This window comes from Hippocampus zosterae, chromosome 6, assembly GCF_025434085.1.
Source record: "Hippocampus zosterae strain Florida chromosome 6, ASM2543408v3, whole genome shotgun sequence".
Lineage (NCBI taxonomy): Eukaryota > Metazoa > Chordata > Actinopteri > Syngnathiformes > Syngnathidae > Hippocampus > Hippocampus zosterae.
This window is the reverse complement of record NC_067456.1, coordinates 10,279,212-10,305,074: the sequence shown is the minus strand read 5'-3', so window position 1 is coordinate 10,305,074 and position 25,863 is coordinate 10,279,212. Positions and strand designations below refer to the sequence as shown.

Genomic DNA, 25,863 nt, shown 5'->3' with positions numbered 1-25,863 from the left:
CCATAACTTTTTTTGGCATCGTGAGGGTCGATTAAAAAAAATAGAAAAAGATTACGCCGCTTTTGATGGTGGAGGGTTGGCAGGGCGTTTTGATGTGTCCTTAGTGTAGGCGATATTGGAAAGAGAAAACACATCACATAATCGTCATGCTTTTTCGACATTTCAGGTACGGAAACTACATGTGAATGCTTTAAGTGCACAAAAAGCTGGAGAAGAACCACAAATACTTGGCAGTTGACAATCACGATGTATCCCAACGGACATCCGTTTCCTGCCAAGAGTGCTGAAATCTTTTCACAATGAATACCTTGAAAGATATTTGGGGGACTCAAATGAGGAAGACACGAAATAATGTTTTAGGTTTAGTTGATAAACAAAAAGACGGACCACCGGACCAGCAAAAAAGAAAAAGAAAAAACAATCTTCTCCATGCTAACAATACTTCTTTTGGAATTCATGAACATTATCACCTTGGAATTGGAGTGCAGGTGTGAGATGATTCGCGCAGTCGGGAGTTGACACTGGAGCAGGACTTTCAAAGACTCCATTCAGAGAGGCCCCCCGCTGCGAGACACTAACGTCACCTTCTTTGGATTTTGTCCTTGCTAACTTCCGTGACGGGAAGGTGCTGCTGTTTCGTTTCAGAGCAGAGTTCAAATCCATTAAAGCAGCGTTGCCCAAGGCACACCATAAATGTAATGGCACACCACTAAACATAAACGTGACACCACATACTGTATATGTTGAGAAAAAGACCGATGACAGGGCGAGAGACCGAGAGAGAGAGAGAGAGAGAGAGAGAGCGAGTGAGAGAGAGATACTCTTCAATAATGATTATCTTGTCTCAATAATACTCTCAAATGTAGTTACCACGTGTGAAATCTGGCTATGTTTGGTTGAACACAAAGCTATTACTCTGTCGGATGTGTGACGATAGGAGGTTATACAGGTTAATTACTTCTGCCATCTAGTGGAAGAGCATTTACTTGTTCTACTTGCCACTGTGCATTGCTGGCATATAAAGAGGTATGAAGATACATCAAATGAATAATGAATCATTGTCAGAGCACTTAAAGAGGGGATTTTGCAGTTTTGAAACACACACACACACACACACACACACACACACTGTCATTTGTTAAAACTGTCTGCATGATCTGACAAAATAATATTACAATAAAGATTTTTGGGGAAAATCATCCCCCTGAAGCCCCACTCAAATGTTATTTTTAATAATGATTTCAAAACGTGTCTTGTTGCTGTTCAGCCACGCAGTGTTGTCCCGGACAACTGGCAGTCTCACTTTTCTTGGCGGGATTATTTGCCTGCACTTAGCAGTAAAAGTTAAGAAGAAGGAATTGTACAGCTCTCGAGATAAAACAAAGGTAACAGCACACCACTCCATCATGAATAAGTCATGCTAGCAATGTAGCAGCCGTGGCTAAGAAGGGCTTATTTTGGTGCGTGTTCTGACGCTCACGGTCATCACTTTGGTCAGAGACTAGGGGCGGGGGCTAAAGTGAGGCTACAATCAAATCTTGCTAGCAAATTGCAAATTCCCTCTTTCAGTGAAAGTTGATCATTGGGTATTTTGGTTGGAATTGCATTAAAGAGGCCATGATGCATTGCTTTTTTTAACACACTGCTCTCATTCAAATACAAACTAAACCTTGTGCAGTAATAGCTTGAGCCAAAGGATGTGGTTGTTGCTCTTACTTGAAATCAGAGACAATGCAGCGAGTGCATGCTTTTTAATATTACATGGCGCTCTAAGAGTAGCTGGGCGCACCTTCAAATTTTTCGACATGCAGATGCAGATATTCCCAGCTGTATTACATATTTCATAGAATTCGCTCATGTAGCCTGAAAATCAACATGAAAATTGCTCTTCAATGCAACACAATGGCTGTTCTCTGCTTTAATTCCACGGGTCCTGTGTGAGTATTTCCAGAATGAAAAATCACAATCCTAAAGTACCCTGTGCCGCAGGAACCAGTAACAAAAGTCATGTTATAGACACGACTCAAGTCGGAGGAGCAGAAGTCACGGCTTTGCATACATTTCAATGTAATGGAGAAAGGAAAAAAAATATTTTGTCTGCAAGCTTCCATGAGGAAAAGATTCCGATTCCCATTGGCCTTTCATATCATCATTTTTCATGAATATAACACGCCAGAGCTTTAAAAAAAAACATCATTTGCTCATTTCATTTCAATCGATAAGACCACGGGTAACAATTGCAGAAGGCGTGTATTTATTTACTGTGTGTTGCAACTCCTCCAGGGAAAATTCTGTTTACATTTTGTGGAAGCAGCGGCACCGTACTTTGCGTTCAGTTCATAAAAGACTAAAAATGTAGTTTTGGTTCATGGAAAACTCTCACCCGTTTTATGTTCATTGAAGACTATTAATATGTATGCTAAGTCAGTGACATGTGGTGAGGTTCGAGAATGGTGAGGCACAACTTCCCTGCAGTCTGAGATAAAAATATGAAGGCAAAAGCCTAGAATATGGAGGAGAAAAATTGGACAAAATCCCACGGCCCGCTACTTTTCAATTTGGGTAACAGGAACATATTGAGGAAACGTAGACCTAGATAAGCTTCTCCATCAGTTTTTTTTTTCCGTCAATCAGTCCATATGGGTACATGAAAAATGAGCAACATGTAAGGATTTTAAAAATCATTAATCTATTTGTGTTTCATATGCTAAGCACAACAGCAAATAGCCGTCTCGATGCAGTAGGTGGAAAAACGGCTCACGTCCCACTAACTGTCTGTTTTGCAGATATACAGTAGATAGATCAATATTAGCAAACAGCAACCGTTGCTGTTGGTTGATTCCGGCACGAAAAAAAAAATCCTCCATGTGGAAAACGGCGAGATGCATCTTCCGATACGTACGTCGTTTCTAATATCTGATGTCAAATGGCGGTAACATAAAAGCGTACAGATGGAAATGTGTGAAGTGGCTGTAAAGCTGCGCGTATCGCGGCGCCCTCGTACTGAAATGTGATGTCAGCAACAAATGCATTGGCGGGGAGAGAGATACTGTGAAGAAAGACGATAACAAATTTGAATTGAATCAATGTTAGCGAAGCAGCGGTACTCGGGACTGAAAGGGGGAATAGAAAGTAGGGGGAGTAAAGCGACAATGCGGCAAAGGAGGGGCGGGGGGAATAAAGGAAACATGGGATTATGGGGCATTATCGATGTGACATGTATATTGAGAAGCTGCTTATTTGGAGGTACTGGTGATTGGGGGGAGTTTTGGTGGGGCGGGTTCTGAGTTTATTCATCAGTGAGCTGCTGCTAGCATGACAATTTCTGAAGGACTTGGCTTGCAAAGCTTCCATCCGGCAGCAGCTGTTGTGGCGCTGGGGCATCTTATTGTACAGGAGCACAGTAGATGTAAACTCATTTAACAATAAAAAGAGCTTGGTCATGAACCCGATAAAAATGAAAGAAAATATCGGCTTTCTTTAAGCATGGAGCCTTGTCTTCCGATGAGACTGAAACCAAATGACAAAACAGAATGAAAATACTCCAATAAACAGGTTGTAAAAAAGTTCATTAGGTGTCTCACATGAATCGACCAATTCAATGAGATCCTCAGATATCATTTCCACATTGAACTCCGCTTCCTCATGAGTAGAACTTTAACTCGGCGTGTTTTCTCTCATGTTGTCTTTTCCGTTTGTTTGCTGTTCCTTTTTTTGCGACTGAAAAAAAAAAGTTTTCTTGATGCATCTTGCCATTTCAACTCTTCATGTTTGTGTGTTTCTAGGTGGAGAGGTCCCCTACACCACCCTGGCCACGAGGATGATGATGGGCGTTTGGTGGATGTTTGCTCTTATCGTCATCTCCTCATATACGGCCAATTTGGCGGCATTCCTCACCATCACGCGCATCGAGAACTCCATACAGTGAGTGTATTACCTGATACTATGTGTGTGTGTGTGTGTGTGTGTTTATCAATCTCTCGTGGCATTTACATTCACTGCATACGAGGCGACTCCCATTATCCCTCCGTCTATCCCGTCGCCACTCTCGAGCTCACCTCCTCCTTCGCCCTTGCAGAGGATTGTAATTTCCTGTCGTTTTCACGTTTAGACCTTTTGTCGTCGTGTTTGTGAGTCCCTGAGTGCGGTTGTTTGTGTGTTGCTTTGAGCCTTGGAAAATTAGTTTGAGCAACAAACAAGGAGATGCCATCAGCCCGTTGCAAGAGTGAGAAGCATGTTCCTGGCTGTCATGTTCCAGACTCGTACAGAGAACGCACACATGCAAGCACACGCATGCACACACTCTCTCTCTCTCTCTCTCTCTCTCTCTCTGTCTCTGTGCCTCGTGTTTATCTATCCTGATGATATTGTGTTTTGCCTGCACTTGTTTCCTGGTGGCGCTCGGAAGCATTCATCTCTCATTGGACTAATCAGCATTCTGAAACATCCGCTCTGCCCGCCGGTGCCCTTCTACCTTGGCACATGGTCGGAATAAACAACGTTCATTATTTCGCGCTTGATTTGTGTCCCTCCGTCTATCCGTACGTTTTGGCGATTTCATATATTTTCATTGAATGTTTCCTAAATTCACCCTTTGTGTTCATTTTGTCTTGTCTGCCTGGAAACGTATCATCATTAACAAGTGCCTCTCAGCTGCCTTCCGCCAGGCGAATTAAGGATTTCCATAAATTTTCATGCATTATCCAAAATGTGTTTACTCTTCCGGGGTCATTAGAGGCGTAATTACTATCTCACATAGCCCTGCGGCCGGCCAAGATGGGTGCCGGAATAAAGAAGAATTAAGTCAAGCATCAAAGTGGTCCGAAGAAGTAAACTTGGTCATAAAAATAACCTTTGGCGATGCGCCACTTGCTGCTTCTCCAAGTCACCGTGTTACAGTGACGGATGACAAGCAAAATACACATCAGCGTGGTGTTAAAGCTCTCGGTAGGTAGGTCGGTCGGTCTGTGGGAAGGCAAGCAATCAGCAGTCTAGCGGTCAAGGTGGACCTTCATATACTAATTCGTGCAAATGGCCTCTTCTCAACTAAACGTAAGGTGATTATACATATATATATTTTTTTAGGATAAATGATAGACAGCAGTGCAAGAAGAGGTTGTGTTCTCCTTTCATGTCTTAAGGAAAATGTAGCCCGACCAAGAAGATGTCTGTTAGCTATTAATGCCTTTTGTTTCACCGCGGAAATGAAATAAGAAGTGGACATTCGGGAGTCTCTCCGGTCAATTTCACGCTTGGATGTTTCCCCTCAATTTCGCTGTAGATCCTTTTGGAAAACGGCAAGTGGCCACGTCCCAGAGAGAGACGGAGACATAGACACAGAGAGGCCAATGTTAAGTCAAAGAGATAACAAGGAGGTTGACCATTAAGAAGTTGTAATTGAAGGAGAAGGTCACAAAGTAGGTTGATTTACAAGAGCCAGGCTCAGATAGTGTCTACACACAATGTATGCTGCATTCCGTGTGTCAGCGCGGTACAATCTCTCCACTATTCGTTCATGGAAGGTGAGAAATTGCTTTGGGATGGTTGGATTGAATATCAGTAAGTAAAAGCGCTGCTCTGGCTTGGTGCCAAAGAAACCCCCCCCCCCCCTCAAAAAAAACCCACCAAAAAAAGGGTGAATTTTAAGCCTTGTCAACTTAATATAATTTAATGCCAACTGAAACAATTTAATGTTTCAGTTGCTTAAATAAATACTTATAATTGATAACAAACACATATTCTATTAATTGGAATACAACAATACTTATTCAATTATTTTATTAGTTAAAGTGAATTGTCTTCACTTTCAGGGGCAGCAGTTACTTCAGTGCACAGCTTATGTTATCAGGTCACAGGGTGCATGAAAGGGTTAATTTTATAGAAAAGCATATTTTAAATGATTACATGATAAAAATGCATTCCATGTAGACTAAAAATTGAGAAAAAATGGATACCACCTGAAATTTATGGTCAAATATTAAAGTAAAACAAGCATGCCTCAAAAATCAGACAATTTGGAGGTTTGATCGTGTCATAGAAACTGACAGCACATAGAGAGCCTACTCGGAACCACCAGCGGGAAGAATCTCCAGGATGTGTGTGTGTTCCCTAAGGACTTATGCGAGGGTCAACTCTTAAACCCACCGATTAACCTCACGTGATAAAAGAGCCATGTTAACAGCAACGTGCATTAAAACGTTCAAAACCATTTGTTAAGGCAGGAGATGGTCGAAAGGGGTCACGGGAGAAACCACAAAAGTCAGGACCGTCCGTAAACACAGCAGCGTCTTTGTAAGTGAGCATCCTTGTAATTGCAGACGCACACGCCGACATCAATCTTTCCCACAGCAAATTATGCCCAGAGCCTTAAGTGCAACTCAATTAAATGCACAATAAACACAAAAGTCGACATTTATCATATAGAAAAGCCCCCCAAAAAAATATTTCTAAAATTTCCTGTGATGTATTCCATGCACAGTGGTACCTTGACCTAAAAGGGGGCTTTCAAGTTGCGAGCCATCTCTCGATGTCTTAGTCATGCTTTGCGTCGCAAGCAAAAGTTTGACACACGAACCACTCCATCGCTACGTAGCGTAGCAGACTTCAAAATTTTACGAAAGTACAAGTCGTTCTGTTTTGTGCTGACATTTTCTGCATCTTGTGCTGTTATTCTGGCAAATTTCTTTTTTTCATTATCACGGGTCAAAAGAAAGTGAGTGCTTAGAAGAAAAAAAAATTGGACTGTCAAATTTATTGATGTGCATTATACTGTATGTGTGCTTGTATGTATTATAACGCCCCCTCATGGCCAAGGCGGACACAACAGAGGCCTGGTGGCATGTCGTGGCGTGGGAGCCTCCAGATGTGAGATATGGCACGCAACAGCTTCGGCACGAGTGTGGTCACTTTGTTATTGGATATAACTGTTCTCACGGTGTTAAAAAAAAACGTCCAAAAAGTACCTCTGCGACGCGACTCTACTTCCCCATATGCAAGGGCTTTACAAGTAAACTGTAAATGCCCATAAAAACAGTTAAAGTGCAGTTAAAGTCCCTCTCAACTGCACTTGCTGCAAGCAAATCAATGCCATTGGTTATGTTTCAAGAGTCTTAATCATCAACTGAAATGTGCGTGACCTCTTCTCCTCCAAGGTCCCTCCAGGACTTGTCCAAGCAGACTGAGCTTCCGTACGGCACGGTGCTGGACTCTGCGGTGTACGACCAGGTGCGCTCCAAGGCAATGAACCCCTTCGAGAGAGACCCCATGTACTCGCAGATGTGGAGGATGATCAACCGCACAGGAGGAGCCGACAACAATGTGGAGGAGTCCAAGGAGGGCATCCGAAAGGTGAGCACAGAATTTTGCTCAATCCTGTGACGATAATGGGGTCAATTGATCGGCGGCTGAATTTTACTGCCTGCATTACACTCATCCCGCCACATGGGTCGCTGTTTTTTTTCTTTTTCATGTTAAATCTTAAAACACACAAAACACCTCTGAAATCAGTCATTAATTAGAAGGCTGCTACAGTTAAACATGTTGAGTTTGTTTTTGAAGCTTACAGGTTAGTAACTTTTATTTTAACACTCAGTGTACACAATGCAGTTTTATGATGTGAACATTTATTTTATACATGGGAATTGGAGTTATATGTCAAAAATAACTATGGTGGAAATGGTAGTAAAGAAAAAAATGAGAATACCATAGGATAAAATATAACAAAACAATAAAATTAACTAAAACGTGATGGTCTTGGCACGAGACATCTACACGATGGACATGCGGCTCCTTGACTAACTTCACCCAATTTGGTTTTGTACACTGGTAATTTGCACTTACTTCTTCATGGATGAGCTGGGAAATGTTCGTCCTGATACGAGCCTCACAGTCAAGCCGGGCAAATTGTGTAGACTGAAGTTGGCAGGAAGAAGTTGGAATGAAAAATGTCACATACAGGACAGTCGAGTGCAGTGCATCTGGCTGTTGAATTCGCTTGGCCCTCTTAGAAGGTGCCCTGTAGGGAATTCTGAACGTGAGGGGGCTTGCCAATCTAGGTTCATTACAAAGAGAGGGACCAGCAAAAAGAAAAGGCTCGATCCACTCTGAGCCTCCGCTTAGTTCTCGGTACCGCAGATAGTGTCTGGTCCGCCGGCCTGAGGCACTGGGCAAATGCCAGAGTCTCCAGTGTTGTTTGACAGTAACAAAGTAATGTGATTTAATAAAGGAGAAAGCGGTCTCATACAGTCACCAAGTCTCATATGAATGCTTTATTTTCACAATGCTTTATTTTCACATGATACTTCATATTGAAAATGCAGTTTGTTAGCAGCACCTTTATAATCTATGTATAGAAATACATAGTTTAATTAACGGAGGTCATGTCACATTTCTTCTAAAGAGCAGCCATCATTCAACTCGGACGGTATAAATACTTGCAACTCCAGATGTCCTTTCGAATGGAGTTCGTTTTAATTAACTACTCTTTCAAAAAGTCACAATTTTTTACCATGGACTTTATCAAGGGTGAACAAACGTCTTCATCCGAGCAGCTTTGAAGCTGTCCCCAAAAGAGGTGCAGAAGCTAATTAAAGCACCTCATGTAAATTTGAAAACGTCAAGACTTTTTTTCATGCTGCTGACCATTACCTTGAATAGCACATCACGGGCTTGTGGCTATTTGGCCATGATGTCGTTAACACTTCTTCATGGACATCCATCTGTGTGATATATTTAGACGCGTGGCGAGTATCTGCCTGTTTGTTATATCTGAGTCTTTTGAGCCCATCATTTCCTTCTGTCTTTTTTCCTTTTGGGCCTTTTATGCCCCACTCTCTTCCACAATAAACCTTCCTCCACCGCTGTTGTGCCCCCAGCTCGATGGATTTTCTCCCCTTTCACTTTCTGTCCCCCGCAGCAAAATATTATTAAATGTCAGAACGGGTCAGCGTCTCAGCTGTCTCTAGGTGTCTCTCACACACACACACACACACACACACACACACACAAGCATCCCCATTCATGCACAAATACATAATTGAATGTGCAAGCAGACATCTGTAGGCTTTGTATGATGTTCATACATAACTGAGACTATTAGGGGCTGTCAGGGACAGAATTCAAGATTACATCTCTAACAGGCACACACCACTGAAATATACCTTTCTGTTGTGTGTGAGAGAGAGAGAGAGAGAGAGAGAGAGAGAGAGAGAGAGAGAGAGAGAGAGAGAGAGAGAGAGAGAGAGAGAGAGAGAGAGAGAGAGAGAGAGAGAGAGAGAGAGAGAGAGAGCATTTAAAACTCATTCACTCCCAAAGACGTTTTGAAACGTCCTTTCAGACATGGTCCAGAATTGGCTGATGCTGAATGATTTAAGTAGAAGTGTAAAAACATTTCAAGACTTCTATAAGTACATTTCAGTATGTGTGTGTTTCACTTGCGTATGTGAAAGTGTTGCACTTGTGTGTGTGTCTGTCTCAGTGAATGTGAATGAGAGCGTGTGTGCATTTTCATAGTGTGTGAGCAAAAACATTCTGCAGTCATGTGAGTATTTCTATGATCTCATGAGTGGAAAAAAAATATGGAGTGGCTGCGAGACCCTTGCAAGCAGTATGTGTGAGAAAATTCAGGTCCTATACATTCACAATTCCATGCGCACATACCTGCGATATCAGTAACACACCCTCATCGCTTTATATGACGTAAGTGGGAATATCTGACAGGCACTTTGATAGTCTCTGATGACTGCAGAGTGATTTTTGGAGTTGAGTGGATTGTTAGTTCAAGTGATTTTCTGTCTGTGTGACCTTCTGCTGCTCTGGGTGAATGTGCCTCTCTGAGCCTGTACCTTCGTGCGTATGTGCTAACCACGACCGTTTTGCCAAATTGAGCAGAGAGAATGCAAGTTTTTTTTCCAACCTATTATAAATTTCTACTCATGCGTATGCAGTAAAAGGATGGCCAATGAGGGAATTCAAATTGGCGTGCTGCATCGAAAAACCGTGAGTAAAAGGCCTCATGCATAAATTCATATGCGCAGATTCAGTCAAAAATAGCTATTTCTAAAACCAAGCCCTCATTTCTTTGAAGAGGAATTTTCAGATGTATTATACCAATCAACGGCATTCAGTTTTTCATGGCTCATGTTGAGGCAGGGGTGGTGTTATTTTGATGCTCTGCCCACCAGTAACTCAAAGGAAAAATAATCATAAAACAATTGTCTGGTTTGCATTTTATGTTTTTAATCATGTGCTAAATGTATACTTTAACAATCAGGTGCCATGTTATTTTTGGGTTTTTGGGTTGTGACATAAATCAACTGCTTGGCATAATACCTGTACTCGTATAAAGCTAACATATATATTCTGAGCCGGGTTAACCACAGAACATCACACAAGCATGGTGCAGAGTGTGTACTCTTCCAATTTGATTGCCTGACTGTGAAGCAGGTCGCTGATAGCGTAGTGGTACACTCGCCTGACTTATGCCCGGGCAGTGGTCGGTTCCCTCTCTGTGACGGTGTTCATGTGGGTGTGAATGGTTCTTTGTCTCTCTTTGTGCTCTGCGATTGGCTGTGGACCAGTTCAGTGCATAGTTTGTCGGAGTCAGCTGGGATGGGCTCCACCACCCACCGATGACCCTGTTCGGGATACGCGATGTTGGAAATAGCTGGATGGATAGATTGTGTAGCAGATGTGCTGGCATCTATCCTTTTTTCATGGCGGGTAGAGGGGTGGTATTTTGGCCAATGCGCGATGGCCACTGAAGGACAGCTCGTCCATAGGGGAACAACTTTAACATGTGTGCATTTGCCCCCTGATGTCCTCTCCCTAATGTTAGACAGGGTACGTTTTTGTGTTTGATGGTTGCCATTGCACTAATGCACCCAAGTAGTCCATTAAGTTAATAGGAAAAGAATTTATGTATTCGTAAAAACATGAAAATTAAGCCCCATCCAATATGTTCTGTCTCTGTGCAGTCTCTCTCCTCCTAAATCTGCTCTTGCCTTCCCGCTTCCTCCTTCACTCCACTTGGACCATATTCACTTTCAGTCCCCAAGAGCCCATTTCCAGCTTTCCTTCCTGAATCATCTATAGTACGTCCTTGGGCCATGACCTCCCAGCTCCTCAATGGTGGGAAGTAACAAAGTACAAATACAGTGCTTCGTGACTGTACTTAAATACATTTTTCAAGTGAGGACAGCATATGCTGGGCCCCAGCATATAAGGTACAATTGGGCCCAGAACCAAGCCGCCCCTCCCACTCCTCCTCCATTTACCTCAACCGGTTGATTTAAACAAGTCTTGAATGATTGGTCTTCACCTTACAATCTGAATAATCTTTATCGTCATCACTGAAACCATTCTGGCAAATTGGCGAATGCTTATAGTGTCTCATTACCCAGCGCCTGACTGGCTGTGTCCAAATTTATGTAGCAGAGGTGAAAAAATGATGGCCCTTTTTTATCATAATTTCTGGAGTCATTATGCTAAATGGGCAGACGGTGATAAGAGGTACATTATGGGGAAGGCAAATGGACTTGTCACAAAATGAAGTTTAACACGGGACAAGTGAGTCACTAATGTTGCAGATGTGCTGTGTAAAAAAAAAATTTAACTTACATGCCCACGTGATAAACACTCGCTTTACGCTTCATTCAGTATACCTGATTCAGGAATTTTGTGTAGAGCCCTGAGCCTCATCAGGGTCACGGCTGAGCTGGAGCCTAGCCCAGCTGACTTTGGGTGTCACCCACCCTTCACAAGTCAGCTGGGATTGGCTCTAGCTCACCTATGATCTGAGTGTTGATCATCATAACGGGTCATATGAACCGTGCTTTGATCCCTCACCGAGGAGACTGCCATGTGTGACCCTGCCACTGGCCAAAAGCCCCAGACACCTTAGCTCCTACGATCATTGGGTCACGCAAACCCCCCCCCCCATCACTGTAAGGTGGCGGCTCACGGAGGGGCTATCGATCCAGCGATGCACAACTGGACGTTACATGCTGATAGCGAGCCGCAAGCACACTTGTCCTACTTGTCCTCTTCCCACTCTGTATGAAAGTACTTGGTTAAGTCGATTCGAAATTCAAGTCAAGTCAAGTCAACAGTATTTATAGAGCACTTTCAAACAGCCATCGCTGCATACAAAGTGCTGTACTTGGAGCAATTTAACATGCACAATAAACAGTAAGACAAATCGGTAATAAAGGCGGTAGAAAGCACCAAACAGTAAAACCAAGAACAAATCTAAGACATGCTGAGTCGAATGCCAAAGAATACAAGTGAGTTTTGAGGAGGGCTTTGAAGATGGGCAGCAAGGAGGCTTGCCGAATGTTCAGTGGGAGGTCATTCCAGAGAGAGGGACCAGCAACAGAAAAGGCTCGATACCCTCTGAGCCTCAGTTTAGTTCTTGGTACTTCTAAAAAGAAAGAAAGTGGAATCTAGTAGGGCAGCTCACCGATTCTTTTTTGCAGATGGCGTATGTACAGTATGACTGACTGGTCTGTAAATTACCCAAATGGTAAATTTCATAACATAGGCTGACATCGTCTAAGATGATGGGCTTTTTTTGTTTTGTTTTTAATTCATTCACTGCCATTGATGGGCATCTTACTGGATGCATATGTCAACAGTATCAAACTGGGAGGGCTTGCGAGTTAGCTAATGCCGTGATATCGACCACTCGATCATGATCGATGATGTAATGGGCACCCCTGATCTAGAATGTTCGTCACTCCATCACAGGTCATATATCGATAAACAACCATGCACATTCACTTTCATACCATCACTGAGTGGGAAAGGAACACAAAGCTTCTTGAAGCTCTTAAGGGTAGATGTGTAACTTACAGATGTTAGAATATGTACGATATATTTGTTTAAAAAAAAAATCATGAGTTTAAATTGATTTTTTTTTTGAGTGCGTGTGTGGAGGGGAGTGGGGTGTCTACAGCACAGATTTTCACATGTAGTGGTGAACGGGGCTTCACTGTAAACAACCAGTGACAGTGATTGATATTATTTCAGAGAGGTGGACAAACAAAAGCTTTCCTCGGCCTCAACAAGAACGAACCTCTCAGGGTCACTATCACAGCCATCAAGCAGCGTTTGTGCGTCAGTGCCCGGCATGAGCACGCTTGTCTCACCAGCGTCACTGTCACCGTCCTTTTAAAAAGCAGCCTCCTGCCAACGAGTCATTGGTTCAAGTTGTCAAGGTTACACTGCGCGGTGGTCATCTGTGTTGCTGCGACAGTACCGGCAACCCTTTATCGCCTCAGACTCTGGTTCAATTTATGGAAATGAGCATCTTAGTTACATTGTTTGTAATGCGTTTTACTGGACGGCAGTGAAAATTCCACAGAAAGCCGCGTTGGTATGACTGTGTTCCTGTGTTGACTCTGATTTAGGCAAAAGGCAAACGAAAAGGACCCGAAAGCAAGAGGCAAGTCTTCCGATTGAAAAAGTGGCAGATCACAAATATTAATAAGGCTTTTTTGGAAAAAGGCAGTGATATGAGACAAAATCGAAACTGTGGAAAAGGAGGGCAGGAAACCATCACATCACTGCTGGAGATCGGATGGGATCGCTGCACTTGCGAGGGACGGTGTTTGCTGTTTAAAATAAACAAAGGCAGCAGAAAAGGGGAGCCAGACGTTTGCTGATTATGAAGGCTTTTGGATTTGGGGCAACTCTCTCGATAGCGCTCAAGACAGACAAAATTATTTTGTCGTATCGGTCTGTCATCACCGTCTGATAACCTCTCTCTCTCTCTGTCTCTCTCTCTCTCTCTCTCTCTCTCTCTCTCTCTCTCTCTCTCTCTCTCTCTCTCTCTCTCTCTCTCTCTCTCTCTCTCTCTCTCTCTCTCACACTCTGTCTGTCTGTCTCTGTCTCTCTGTCTCTCTCTGAATATTCTGAACTCCAAAGGCAGCATTCTATTAAATGGACGAATTGTTCAAAAGCGTGGATGTAGTGCAACAACTCATAACCGAGTTAACTCGTACCCCAAAACTCTCTTAGCGGAAATACTCGCCTCGGGGTCTACCCAATGTCCAAAATTTTACATGAATTGCATTTGGTCAGACTTCCCTTATCATAAGCCTAATGTGCTGGTTTTCCAAGCGAGTCCTTATCTGGCTTATTCGTCATTTGTTCTCACTGCCTCTCCCACATTTTTTGGGTGTAATTAATAAACTGGACTTGGGAAAGTGTAGTGTGTGCATGTGTGTGTTGGGGGGGGGGGCATTTTGAACGAGGACAAATTTGGTGTTTTTGTATTTCTCCATAAAGGCTGGGCTTATCATGAGAGCCTGGCCAAGATAAAGCAGAAGTGGTGGAAAAGCAGTGTTTTCCTCGATGGGCTCCTTCACTGTATCCGACATCCATGTCGCTATGATTTATTAGAGGAGATGGGGAAGGGAGCGGGACATAATCAGAAAGAGAGAGAATGCACTCTAAGGAAGTTTTGGGGTATATACTGCAGTTGGGCATGTTTTAGGAGGATCTTCCCATTTGAATTCTCAAAAACTTTGTGAACGGCTTCCCATGAGTTTTTAAAGTCACTTGGAGTGTTTCTGTGTGTTCTGCCTAATACACACAGCACATCTTGCAGTCCACATGCCCCCGCCCCTTGCCCCAAACATTTTAAGAGATGAAATCCCAGAATATTTGATGGCGTCTATAAACCTGCGATGGCCCCACTTAATGCTCAGCGCTTGTAAAAGTGGCCCTCAGCCAAACCTCACCAGCCGTTGCCCTCAATGATCGCGGTTCATTTAACAGTGAGACACCTTCCATTGCCTGCGTACTCTGTGGCCAGATCATTTTATCTCCCAAAAAATTAACCGCTGTTTTTTCTCATAATGTCGCGGCTCCGCATCGGTGGGAAATCATGAGTGTCTCGTATAATTGGGAGTTTGCGCTCGTAAGGCTTAAACTTGTGTTTTTCTTTACTTTAGTCTTGACACTTAAGCTTGGAATCTTTTTTTTGTTTTTCCATAACTGCTCACATTGTGAGTTTATTCTCGTAAAACTTTGCTTTATTATTCGTAATACTGAGTGTGTGTGTGTGCGCGTGTGTGTAAAATCCAAACATTACAGCCCCTATCACAGCCCCCATCACAGCCCCAATCAGATTTGATTTCTTATTCATTTATTGATGTCTCTTTCTCACACCAGCTGTTGGTCAAAAATATCTAAGTTGCATCCTAAAATTATTTGCCTCCATTTAGCAAAGCACACTTGGTTTGTCTGTTGTGGGGGGGAAGCAAGGCGGGAGGCAGAAATGCAATTAGTCCAATAGACTACACAATGAGCCGCATTGGCGATGTTTGACAACAGGATTAATTTGAGACCCGATGGCCTCGACTGTAAGATAAGAAATCCGCCATCCTGACCGAAAGCGAAGCATGAGATCGCTATCTTAATTCCCCGGATGAAAAGTATGAAAAAGAAGAATGGAGGCGGGAATTTCTATTGGGACAATAGCCTACACCAAGTCTGTCTTGTGCCCTCGTTTGTCTTCACTTTGTCGGCGCCTTCTCTACTTCAATGCGCTGTCATCTCTCTTTTGTTTTCATCATCTTCCCATTTACCACTCCTCTCTTCTCTCACCGCTGGGCTCGGAGCCACGGTCAAGGTGTTCCTGCAGTGCATCCATCTTTCCCTTTGCCACTCGCTCTCTGTCCTCTCATTTCCTCATGGCTCACAGGGCAGCCACGCCAGGCATCTTTATCTGTGTCCGTGGAGGAGGTAACGGCCCGGTGCCAGCTACTAATGGACTTTTTGGAAAAAAAACACACACAGCCATACATCACACGGAGCGGAGGAAGGCGTCGGCGAGCCGGGCCGAAGGGAGTGTCTCGTCTGACGCGCACAAAAAAAAAAGTTTGACATAGACAAAGGGAACATCATAGTGAAGGAACACCATGAGGAAAAGGGAATGCAAATGTGATCGATAATGTGACTGTTTCCACTAGTTTGTTCGGTTTGGCCAGAATCTCAGGTCTCGCCTGATTTAATTGTTGGTAGAAAAGTTACACAGTTTGCAAGTAAACTCGACTGCACTTCCAAATGCCTCCCCCACGAATATCATCCAATCATTCGTAAGCCATTTATTTTTAAGCGAGATAAGGTAAATAAATTATATGCAAGTGTTTTGGGATCGTAGTCTGTGCTGCAGTGAACCCACACAATTTCAGGGAGACAAATGGGAAATACAATTCCTTGTAAACCCGTCTGCAAAGACATCAGAATAAATCTTTGAACTTAATTTCCCACCAAAAAGGAGGAACACGAGACAGGCCGTCAAAGTTAGTTGAGCCGGAATGTCAATCTATCAAAGTCTTATCAGTCCCTCTGGTTGTAACGTAGCTTAAGATGATCAGGCAGCCAGACAACGTTTGTGAAATGCGGCAGTGGAAAAAAACATGACTGTCACATCACTTTAGAAGAAGAAAAGCACCCGCCACGTTATTTACTCGCTGGAGACGCGTCAGCGATACCTTCGAGAAGCTTTAAAAGGAGCCCACAAAGAGACCATTATTAACTGAAGAGACAAAGTTGAAAGTAACTTTTTGAACAACCGTAAAGGAGGCATTGTACAGTTTCATTTTTTGACAATCTACCAAGTAAATCACATTTAACGGGGAAGTAGTCATTGATTATCTGCCAGGCACTTCCATTGTACGGACTCAGACAGCCTGATTACTCGCGCTCCGTCGATCCCCAAGCCAAATGATGACATTCTTCACAAGGTGCAAAGTGACGAAACTTTCGCAGAGCTAAGTGAGGCTTATCACTGCTGAACGTTTGCTCCAGCGTTAGCTCCTCGACCTGCTGCGTCAGCGGGCAAATTTCCTCTCAGAGAGTCGCATTTTCATCCAGTGTTAGCAGCTAGGTCAGGACCCGTGGCGTACTCTTGAAAATATCGTCCTGGCAGACGTCATTGATTTATTTAATCGAATTTCTTCGTTCGAGGGAGCCGTGATAGATAAATCAATAAGTAAAAAAAATACAATCAGAACGCAGCTCTGCTTTGTCGGAGCCTTACAAAAAGTCACACAGCAATCCTTGACATTCTTGCCTTTTGTTCGGCGAAACTTTTTTTTTAAGGAGTGTAAGTTTAGCAGATAACATTAAAAAAAACAGAACACTGAAGGGATGATGATGAAAAACACGCAAGTTCTGCAGTAAAGTGTTGGCACATAGTCACTTGGTGTATTGTTGGAGTCATACATCTTGATTGGGAGACTAACATTTTATATGGCAGCAAAAAGCTACATTTAGCCGCTGTTGTCAGTGGAAGATAGAGTTGGTGTGCTTACACATTCGCACTTCTGGATCACTTTGTTCAAAATCATCCATTCTTTTTTTTTTTTTTTTTAGCTCAGTGTAAAATAAATTTTAAATTGTATTGAACTGTTTTGGGATTATAGTTTCAGACATTTATGCTTTAAACTACCTACATTAATTTGGCAATTATAAACCTTGGGGAGCATCAATTACTCATGCTTTCTTGATTTCCAGGGACATGCGGTCAGGGGAGGCAGAATCTCACCTTGATGTGAGGGGTTTAAAAAAAAAACAACAACAACAAAAACAAATGATGATTACCTAAAATTACATTTTGCGTTTTAGTTGTATATCATGGAGTTTTTTCATTGTTTCATTTATAAATCTATTGGGAAAATTACTGTACTACAACAGAGGATGCTATTGGGATGTGGCTGTTGTTTCTGCACATCTCGATAATCCGCTTGTGATACGGATTCTGATTGTCCACAAAGATAAAATACATACTGTACAAAACGGGAAAAGCTGAGTTTTTCAGCAAATAGCTCTGGATCAGTCGCACAGAAAAAAAAAATATGAATCGATGCATTTGTTCAGGGTGAATTGTGAATGTGCAGGGGATTACTGTGGAAGATTCTTGATGACAAATGTCGCGTGTCGGTGTGGCTATCTATGAAGGTGTACAATGAATTGCTTTTTTGAAATGATTGTTTGGCAGCATTGTCTGTGTTCTACTGAGTGCCATTCCGGCATCCCCTTGAGAAACATGAATTCTTAAAGTTCACTCCTAAATTGGAAGACGCATTTCACAGAGAGAAGTCGTGACCTTTTATACACAGGCACGCATCCCAGCTGGATCGCAAACACCATCAAAGTGCTTCCAAATCACCTCGCTGAGCATCTTATTGGCCCATTTGGCCTCAACAAGTCAATGCAGTCCAAGTTGATTTGCATTTTCATTACCCCTCGATGTACGGAGGCACGCCAACATCACGCCCCAGCCAAAACCTTGCGCGTTCCACCTCGGCCGTTTCACTTACGACCTTTAATAAAAGGATGAGGGAGAACGTGATGCAGGTGAAGAGAAAGAAATACGTCTTCGGCTGTCAAATGCACTTTAGTAACCCCGACTGTGTGTGGATGTCCGATATGGGCTTTCTATTTTATAATTTAATGGTTTGCTTTCTGAAGTCTGATGCTGTCGCTGGCAGCACAAGATGAGCAATCCATCAAAGACACACCTTCAAATCTCAAATCGAGAACCCGATATGAGATTATATTGGAGGGTGTGGGGGGGCTCCTTATTTTGAAAGCATAGTGTCTTTTTATGTGCGCACAAAAGGTATCAAGACGTCAAATAACAGAAAGGGGTTGAGAATGATGATGATGTATCCCCACAAACCTTGAAATAAGAAATAATAAGCAAAGCAGGGTCGTCGGTGACTGCATTCGACACTAGGATGGGGATTTTCCCCATTCTTTCCAGTTTATGATTGTGACAGAAAATTTAATGTCGTGCCTCTGCGTATGGGAAAGGAGAGCCACAGTTGTGGATGGACTTCTCAGCTGTTTCCCGATGCTATGAAAAGAGTCAAAGAAGGCCAAAATGATCACTCGGCGTTAAGATCAGCTGTCAGCCACATCTTACGTCCAGACACTCACACGCGGACTCGCCGAATGTTTTTAAAAGCATGAGAAATGGGTAAAACTATTTTTTGAGGGGATGTAGCTTCAATAGTTTCACCTGTACTGGAACTTATCCCTCGCAATGAATGGGGTTTCGTAATTGCAGTCAGATGGGGTGGAAAGATTAGAAGCAACCGTAACCCAGAATTAATCATGGAAAGAGGACCCATGAACAGGATTTTCGAGTTCAGCTCAGAACAGCTCTGCGATGTTGACACAATGCAGAGTGCAGCTGCTGTTGTGTGACAGGTGTGTCATTGAAGTTAGTCACTGACCATGTGACGAGGGCGAGTGGACATTGCAAATTAAATGTTCCCTCGCAGGTCCTAATACGGTGAGTGTGTGTGTGTGATGGGGTGGGGGGGGGGGGGGTCTCGTAGAGGTCATGATGACTCATTGGCATGTTCGAGAAACAATGTGTGCGGAACATTGCACCCACATCAATGTTTTATTCCACCCGCGAAGCCTTAAGCTACAGCTAACAGCCCTCTCTTTTATTTCTGGAGGGGTTTAAAAAGCCCGCATGGGTGGATATTATGGATTCAAAGTCGAGGAAGCAGAAGAAGAAAAAAACAACTTTATGAGTCCCTCAAGGCGGAATGAATTGTTTTCCACTCTCTTATTGACTACACAAGGGCCAACAAAAACAAACTTTACAGAATGTATTCCACTGGAGAGATTGCAGGTGCTGCGCAAAAATAAGCGCCGCTCCCCCGGAGTTGAGGGTTCATTACCTTGCCAAAGGGCACGTGTGAAGTGAGTCATTTCCATAAGTGTCCACCATCTATAAGTGCTAAAAAGGTGAGAGACTTATTCCATCAGGAAAGAAATGATCATGAATGTGGTGGCTGCAGAGATATGCTTGACTTATGCTGGAGCGAGAGACACAAAGTCGACATTTTAATTCACTGCTCATCTTTTTGACACTCAGCAAAAAACTCAAGAGCCCCCCCCCACTCCCCCCCCCCCAACCACCCTCCACCCAAGTTTCTTTCAGTCCGCTGTCATTTGCTCTGAGAGGTCGAGCGGCTCTGTAATCTGCAATGACCTTGAAGTAGCGCACTGGCCCAGCTTGTTCGGAGCGGCGAGGTGACAGATACGATTGACTTTTGGCTGTGTGTAGCCAGCGTATGTGTCTGACGAAGTGGGTGGAGTTAGCGAACAGTGTCGGGGGAAGCTGGGGGGTCACGTGTTTTAAATTGGGATTGATGATTGAATGGATGGACAGAACCGTCTCATCTCCCTGGGCCCCTCTCCAACTACGTTAAATCACACTGAAAAAAAAATCTAATGTCTCCACTCTCTGAGCATCAACTTTACACAGATTTTTTTTCAATATGTGCAGTTGTCCTGCTTGAAGTGGATACTCTCTGACCACTAAATTAAGTACGCCACCACAATCAAGACGTGATGTATATCCAAGATTCGCTCTTCTTGGAGCTCTTCGAATCTCAACTCAGGTCATAGTCATCATAGTCTTCATGTTCTTGTGAAGTACTTGGGCATCCATCCACATTCTCAAAAAATTTCAAAACATCACCATAAAAAATTGAAGGAAAGAAAAGCATTGACATCGTTTCCCCATTTCTTTTGAATTTTTGATGCATCAAACTCAAATACTGTGTTGACAAATTGACAGAGAAAGTAAACTGGTGAAAGTCGCTCACAAACAGTCAGAAAAAAAAGCCGATAATAACAAATTGATGCGGTTTAGTTTCACACTTCATGGATGGCCAGGCCTTCCTGAGACCTATTTGTACACACACAATTAAGTAAATTTTCCAGAGTACTATATGTTCCCCTACCTGTTTTGATTTTTCATCTGCTCCACTAAATAGTGTATTAGGTGTTTGTAACAAAACCATTTTGAAAAAGGCAATATCCCTTTAGGTTTGTTAGTTGGCTGATTGGTTTATTAATGAACTTGGGGGGGGTCTCGTGTTGCCCGGCAACAGAATACAAACGAGGCAGACATTCAAGACGCTTAAACGCACTCTCGCGTGAATGAATCAATTAAGATATCCAATGCAAATCAAATGTCGCAGTGTGTTCTCTGTGGAGGCAAGCAAACATAAATAGAGAAGTACCATTGAACAAAAGGAAGAAGAAAAGAAATTCGAAAATTAATGATTTTCTTGCCGCATCCTATTCAGGGTGGCATCTTGGTTCTGGCTCACTGATCCATGGCGGATGATCCGTCTCCCACATCTGTCTCCAATTACACCTCACTTCCAGTGTCACATCTCTCAGCGGTTTAACTGGGGCCCGAACAAACATTAGCATATGGTTTGACAATAGACAATGTCTTTCCGTATTTATAATTTTCTTACTTTCCCGCACTTCCTAAAGAAACAGTGAAGGTAATTAAACAACATAGCCCCAATAAACAACAAAACTGAAAGGCGATGAAGACGTTCTCTGATTGCAATCTCGGGGGGGGGGGGGGGAGATCTCGAGCGAGCAGTCAAACAGAACTCCTCGAGAGGATTGTTGCCACCTGCATTAGAGGCTGACATTAGCTATAAGTAGCTGTTTTCTTTATTGCTTGGACTGGATTTTGTTGTTCATTTTTTTTTTGTATTTAACCTGTTCAGGGACAGCTACTACAGTGGGCAGTTTATCATGTGCCAGGGTGCATGAAAGGGTTAAAACAAGTGTTCAGCTTTCATAATTGTACGCTCTGCCAAGCACGGCAAGTGAAAAAATAGGGACTTTAGCTTTGACTCTTTGCGTGGTATACCACTCTGTAATGCACACTACTGTCCCCTGCAGGACTGAAATGGGATATTCTGGCAACTGACAATAACAACTAGGATGACTGGCAGGGAGCAATCTAATACTCTTTATGCATTTTAATATTTGAAATTGAGTGCCACCTGCTTTCCAGCACGCATGTGGAGCTCAAGCGCACCATATGAGGAAAGGACAATGGCAAGCACACAATTGAGTGTCAGATAATATTCTCACTCATACAGTATAGGAGATATGCATCGGAAAAGTCGCAAATAAACAAGGCACCGAGATGGGTCCAGTAGTGGAAAAAATGATTGACAGCAAAGAAACAAAATTAATCTCTCGGCATGGTAGGTCTGACAATCACGAATGGGCATACTCTGCATCTGCTGAACCTTGGTTCATTTTTCTTGCCCCTAATGTAAGTTGTATTCAAATGTCTGCACATATTTCTAGAGGCCTGATGGAATATTCAACCAGGGACGAATCTGTACGCTCTTGATTTGTTAATAAATGAGAATTCAAGAAAAGCAGCGACAGAGTCACTCAAGGTGTTCAAACAGGCGATATTTGTTACAGAAGCCAAAAAGGTCCATTGTCTTACCATGGGCTGGCTATGAATGAGTTCAATGAGAATCAAATCAAAGCAGCAGCAGCAGCAGCAGCAGAGTCAGCGGGATGCAACAGAGATGAGGTTAGGAAGATGCTTGGAGCTGGGGAAAAAAAAATAAGTTTGATCTTACACTGTGTGCTTTTGGATGAGAAACAGTCGCTGCGAGAGTTGGGAGATAGGGCATTGTTCAAAAAAAAAAATCAGCAGACGGTGCGATTATTTGGGAGCGAGGCTGGGGTTGTCTTATTTTTGTTCTTTTTTTTTTGTTTTGCTTGTGTGGCCCAAGATGTGAAGATATCAAGATGTGAGCGTGTCTCCGGGCAGTTGCTCTTTTCTTTTACTCAGAAAGAGTCTCATGCCTACTTTGCTCTTATTTCTCGGAATCACATGAAGTCATAGAGGAGTGATGCAAGATGACAGGCAAACCGGGACAAAGCTTAAAGTGACTTTCGAGATTCAAGTTAACTCTTTACGGGGCGCTTGCTAAAATACTTGAAAAGTCACTACTTTTGACTTTTTAAATCGTCACGATGCAGTTATCAATTTTTAAAAAAATACTAAACTATTTCTGTTTGTACCCTTGAAAGTTATGTAAATTTTCCATATCATTGTAAACTGAGGATTGCCGTTATTTCAGTGCCGTGATACAATGCAACAGCAATCAATAACTGCAGCAGCAATAATTCAGACTCATGTTCCTGGGCTCTTATTGCTTCATTAAATGAGCTACGCCACCACAACTCTCCAAAAACATTTCAGAGTGACAAACAAGACAGCCAGTTTGTAAACAACAGGAGAGAAACAGGAGCGCGTTAATTTTTTCTGCTCCCTAGGTAGAGAGTATCAAAATCAAAAGAGTGGCGCGAGTGATGGAAATACAAGCGAAGCACCAAGACGCCTTAAATTTTTTGATTACGATTGTTAGCGGTCTGTCACATGTGAAATGCTAAAACAACGATTAGGATTCATGAGTAGATTTGTCGTCGGGCTGCCAGGTGCCATGTTGATGCGCTTTGAGGGTGTTTTGAGAAAGTTCACCTCGACTCAACTCTAGACATGCTACAGAGTCAACACTTTTAGCAGTTCACTTGAGGCAAAAGTCAACTTGGTTCTTATGCCCACGCAATAAAAGCGCTAAAAGCTCCCAAGATGCTACTAAGTGCAACAGTATGGCCTTACACGAATTCAAATTTGGGCATCCATTTGATTAAAAATGTTGCTGTATACTCCAGGCATGGTTTAAAAATCTAAAATGTTTGCACCCAAAACACCTAATGAGAGCACATAGCGTGTTCGTCTTCATAAAAGCTATTTTTAAGGTGATTTTGTTTGATTGAAGTGGGATTACCACAACCTCAGAGTCTAGTTCCATTTCAAATTTTTTTTAAACAGCTGAATGTTCTACGTCCATGGACTGCTTATATTAACCTTCAGGTTTTGGGTTAAATGAGGTCCACACATACTGATTTTTAACATCATCATCATCATCATCATCAAGTCTCCACCCCCAAATCAAATGTCTATTGTAGTTCCACGGCTGACCTGTGAGAGGCAGTATATTGTAGCTACAGGGCTTCCAAACGGAGTAAAATAACGATTGTTGTAGTAGAAGTAATGTAAGCCGCTTGGCTAACTGTTAGCTTAGCCTTTGTCCATGTCATTTTTACTGTCGTGACTGACTTAAGAGACATTTTACACAAACACTCAACAAAACCAGTTGCTGCTATGTGTTTCTTGCATCAAACGTGGCATCATGTACGTGTGTTCGTCAAGAACGATGATGATTTGAAAAAGCTCTGTTGTAGAGTTAGCTGTCGGTATTTATCCAGGTTATCAACACCGCACACTGCTTCTGCATATCATCAAGCGACGAAGTCTCATCGTAGGATCAGCGAACCGCATCGCACACCCATTCACATTGTGTGCAAACAAGATCTGATCGAAGGCACTCCTGCCACCTAGTGGTGATTTATCCTACAGAATTCATTCCCACGGCCTTGAGACTGACCGAATATATTTTTTTAATAAAACACCCAAAACATATTTAGACGTTTTGGCATTAAATGAGTTAAACAAATGCAGCGAGAATTGTTGACCTAGCCATATGATACTGGTAAGCAAGATCCATAACACGCAGAACTCTGGGGCATTTTTTTAAATTCAGATTTTTGTGGGAGTGGTGGGGTCTCAAGTCAAATTTGTACGAGTTGCGAGTCGTTGGAATTCAGATGTTCCACTCTATCATCTAAAAGGCTGCAGGAGGCGGTTAGCCCCTCTGCTGCACTATCCATGAGCTCAGTACATGTGCCCACTTTAGTTTGATGTTAGACTTCTTCCTACTCGGGAACTCAAAATGAATCCTCATTATACCTTAGTTATAACGTAGCTCAGTCATCAACACAAACGTGTCAACATGCTAACGTGATAGTTAATCCGTCTGAAGTGGCCTCAGTGAAAGGTGCGGCATGTAACATGTGGTGGCATAATAACAGGAACGTTGTTTATTCAGTCTGCAAGCAACTACAGGTGTTTAGCTCATTTTATTAGAAGCACTTTGTGGCGTGATGTCAACTCAGCAGCAGGCTATCGAATTTGCATATCAACAGTTTAACCTGCATAATGACTCCATGGGGAAAATGCCCTGCCGCATGTTATCTTTATCATCCTCAGCATCAAGTCTACACAAACAGACATTTTCTTCCTGCGGTCACCAACTGCACTGATGCTATGTTTTTAAGATTCAAGGACATGAGCCTCTCCCATCTGTTGTTGTTCAGATCATAAAAGAAGTACGCGTAGAGACATTGGCAGGAGAAGTATAGAATGAAATTTGTATAAGAGTTTGAGTTTATTCATAACAAAATTATGAGTTCATCTCAGAAGCATCACAATGAATGTTGCAACCTTGCTGCTTTTTAATGGATCCAATGAAAAGACTCTTTTATTTTAAAGTCTGTTTCTGAAAAATTGTGATCTATTAAAGAAAAAAGAAAGAAATCAAGGAGAAAGTCACTCAGTTGAGCACAGACCCCCGGCAAGGTGGAAAGATTATGGTCTGCATACAAACGCCAACAGAACACTATAAACCTTTTTTTTTTTTTTGCATGATTATATGTGTACAGTATAAAACCGCAACCAAGAACTATTCAGTGAAATTGTGAGAGGAGCAGTTTCACATTGTAGTTTTTATATGACTCGTCATCAAAATTCCTGAGTATTTATTTGAGTATTATTTATCTTCATTGGCAGTTCTTGGACGTTACCATATTTCCATTCTGGGGTGACAAATCCGCACTTTTAATTGTACTTTGCATGAATTACCAAGAGAAAACTACTGGTGTCGATTCGGCTCCATACATGCTGTTGACTAATATCGCTACTGTTTGCATTCATTTCGGTCTCTATAGTCGGTGCATACAAAGCCACGCAAATCTTTTCCAGCTTTCTCTGTGGGAATCTGAAGTATTTCAAGCACCCAATCTCTTTTCTTTCCTAATTGTAAAACAATACCAAAAAGCCATGAAATTATCCTGAAGAGTAAA

General features: G+C 42.6%; 1 protein-coding gene across 5 annotated transcripts in view; it reads left to right on the top strand.

Annotated features, from left to right (window-relative positions):
- grid2 (glutamate receptor, ionotropic, delta 2) overlaps positions 1-25,863 on the top strand; it is a 356,741-nt gene that overhangs the window by 302,161 nt on the left and 28,717 nt on the right. For all 5 annotated transcript variants that reach the window (XR_007962806.1, XM_052068607.1, XM_052068609.1 and 2 more), the window contains exons 12-13: positions 3,786-3,924; positions 7,152-7,347. Coding sequence is in view for 4 of the 5 variants with exons in the window: in XM_052068607.1 (XP_051924567.1) it covers positions 3,786-3,924; positions 7,152-7,347 (335 nt within the window). In the remaining variant the exon portion in view is untranslated. The remainder of the gene's footprint in view (positions 1-3,785; positions 3,925-7,151; positions 7,348-25,863) is intronic.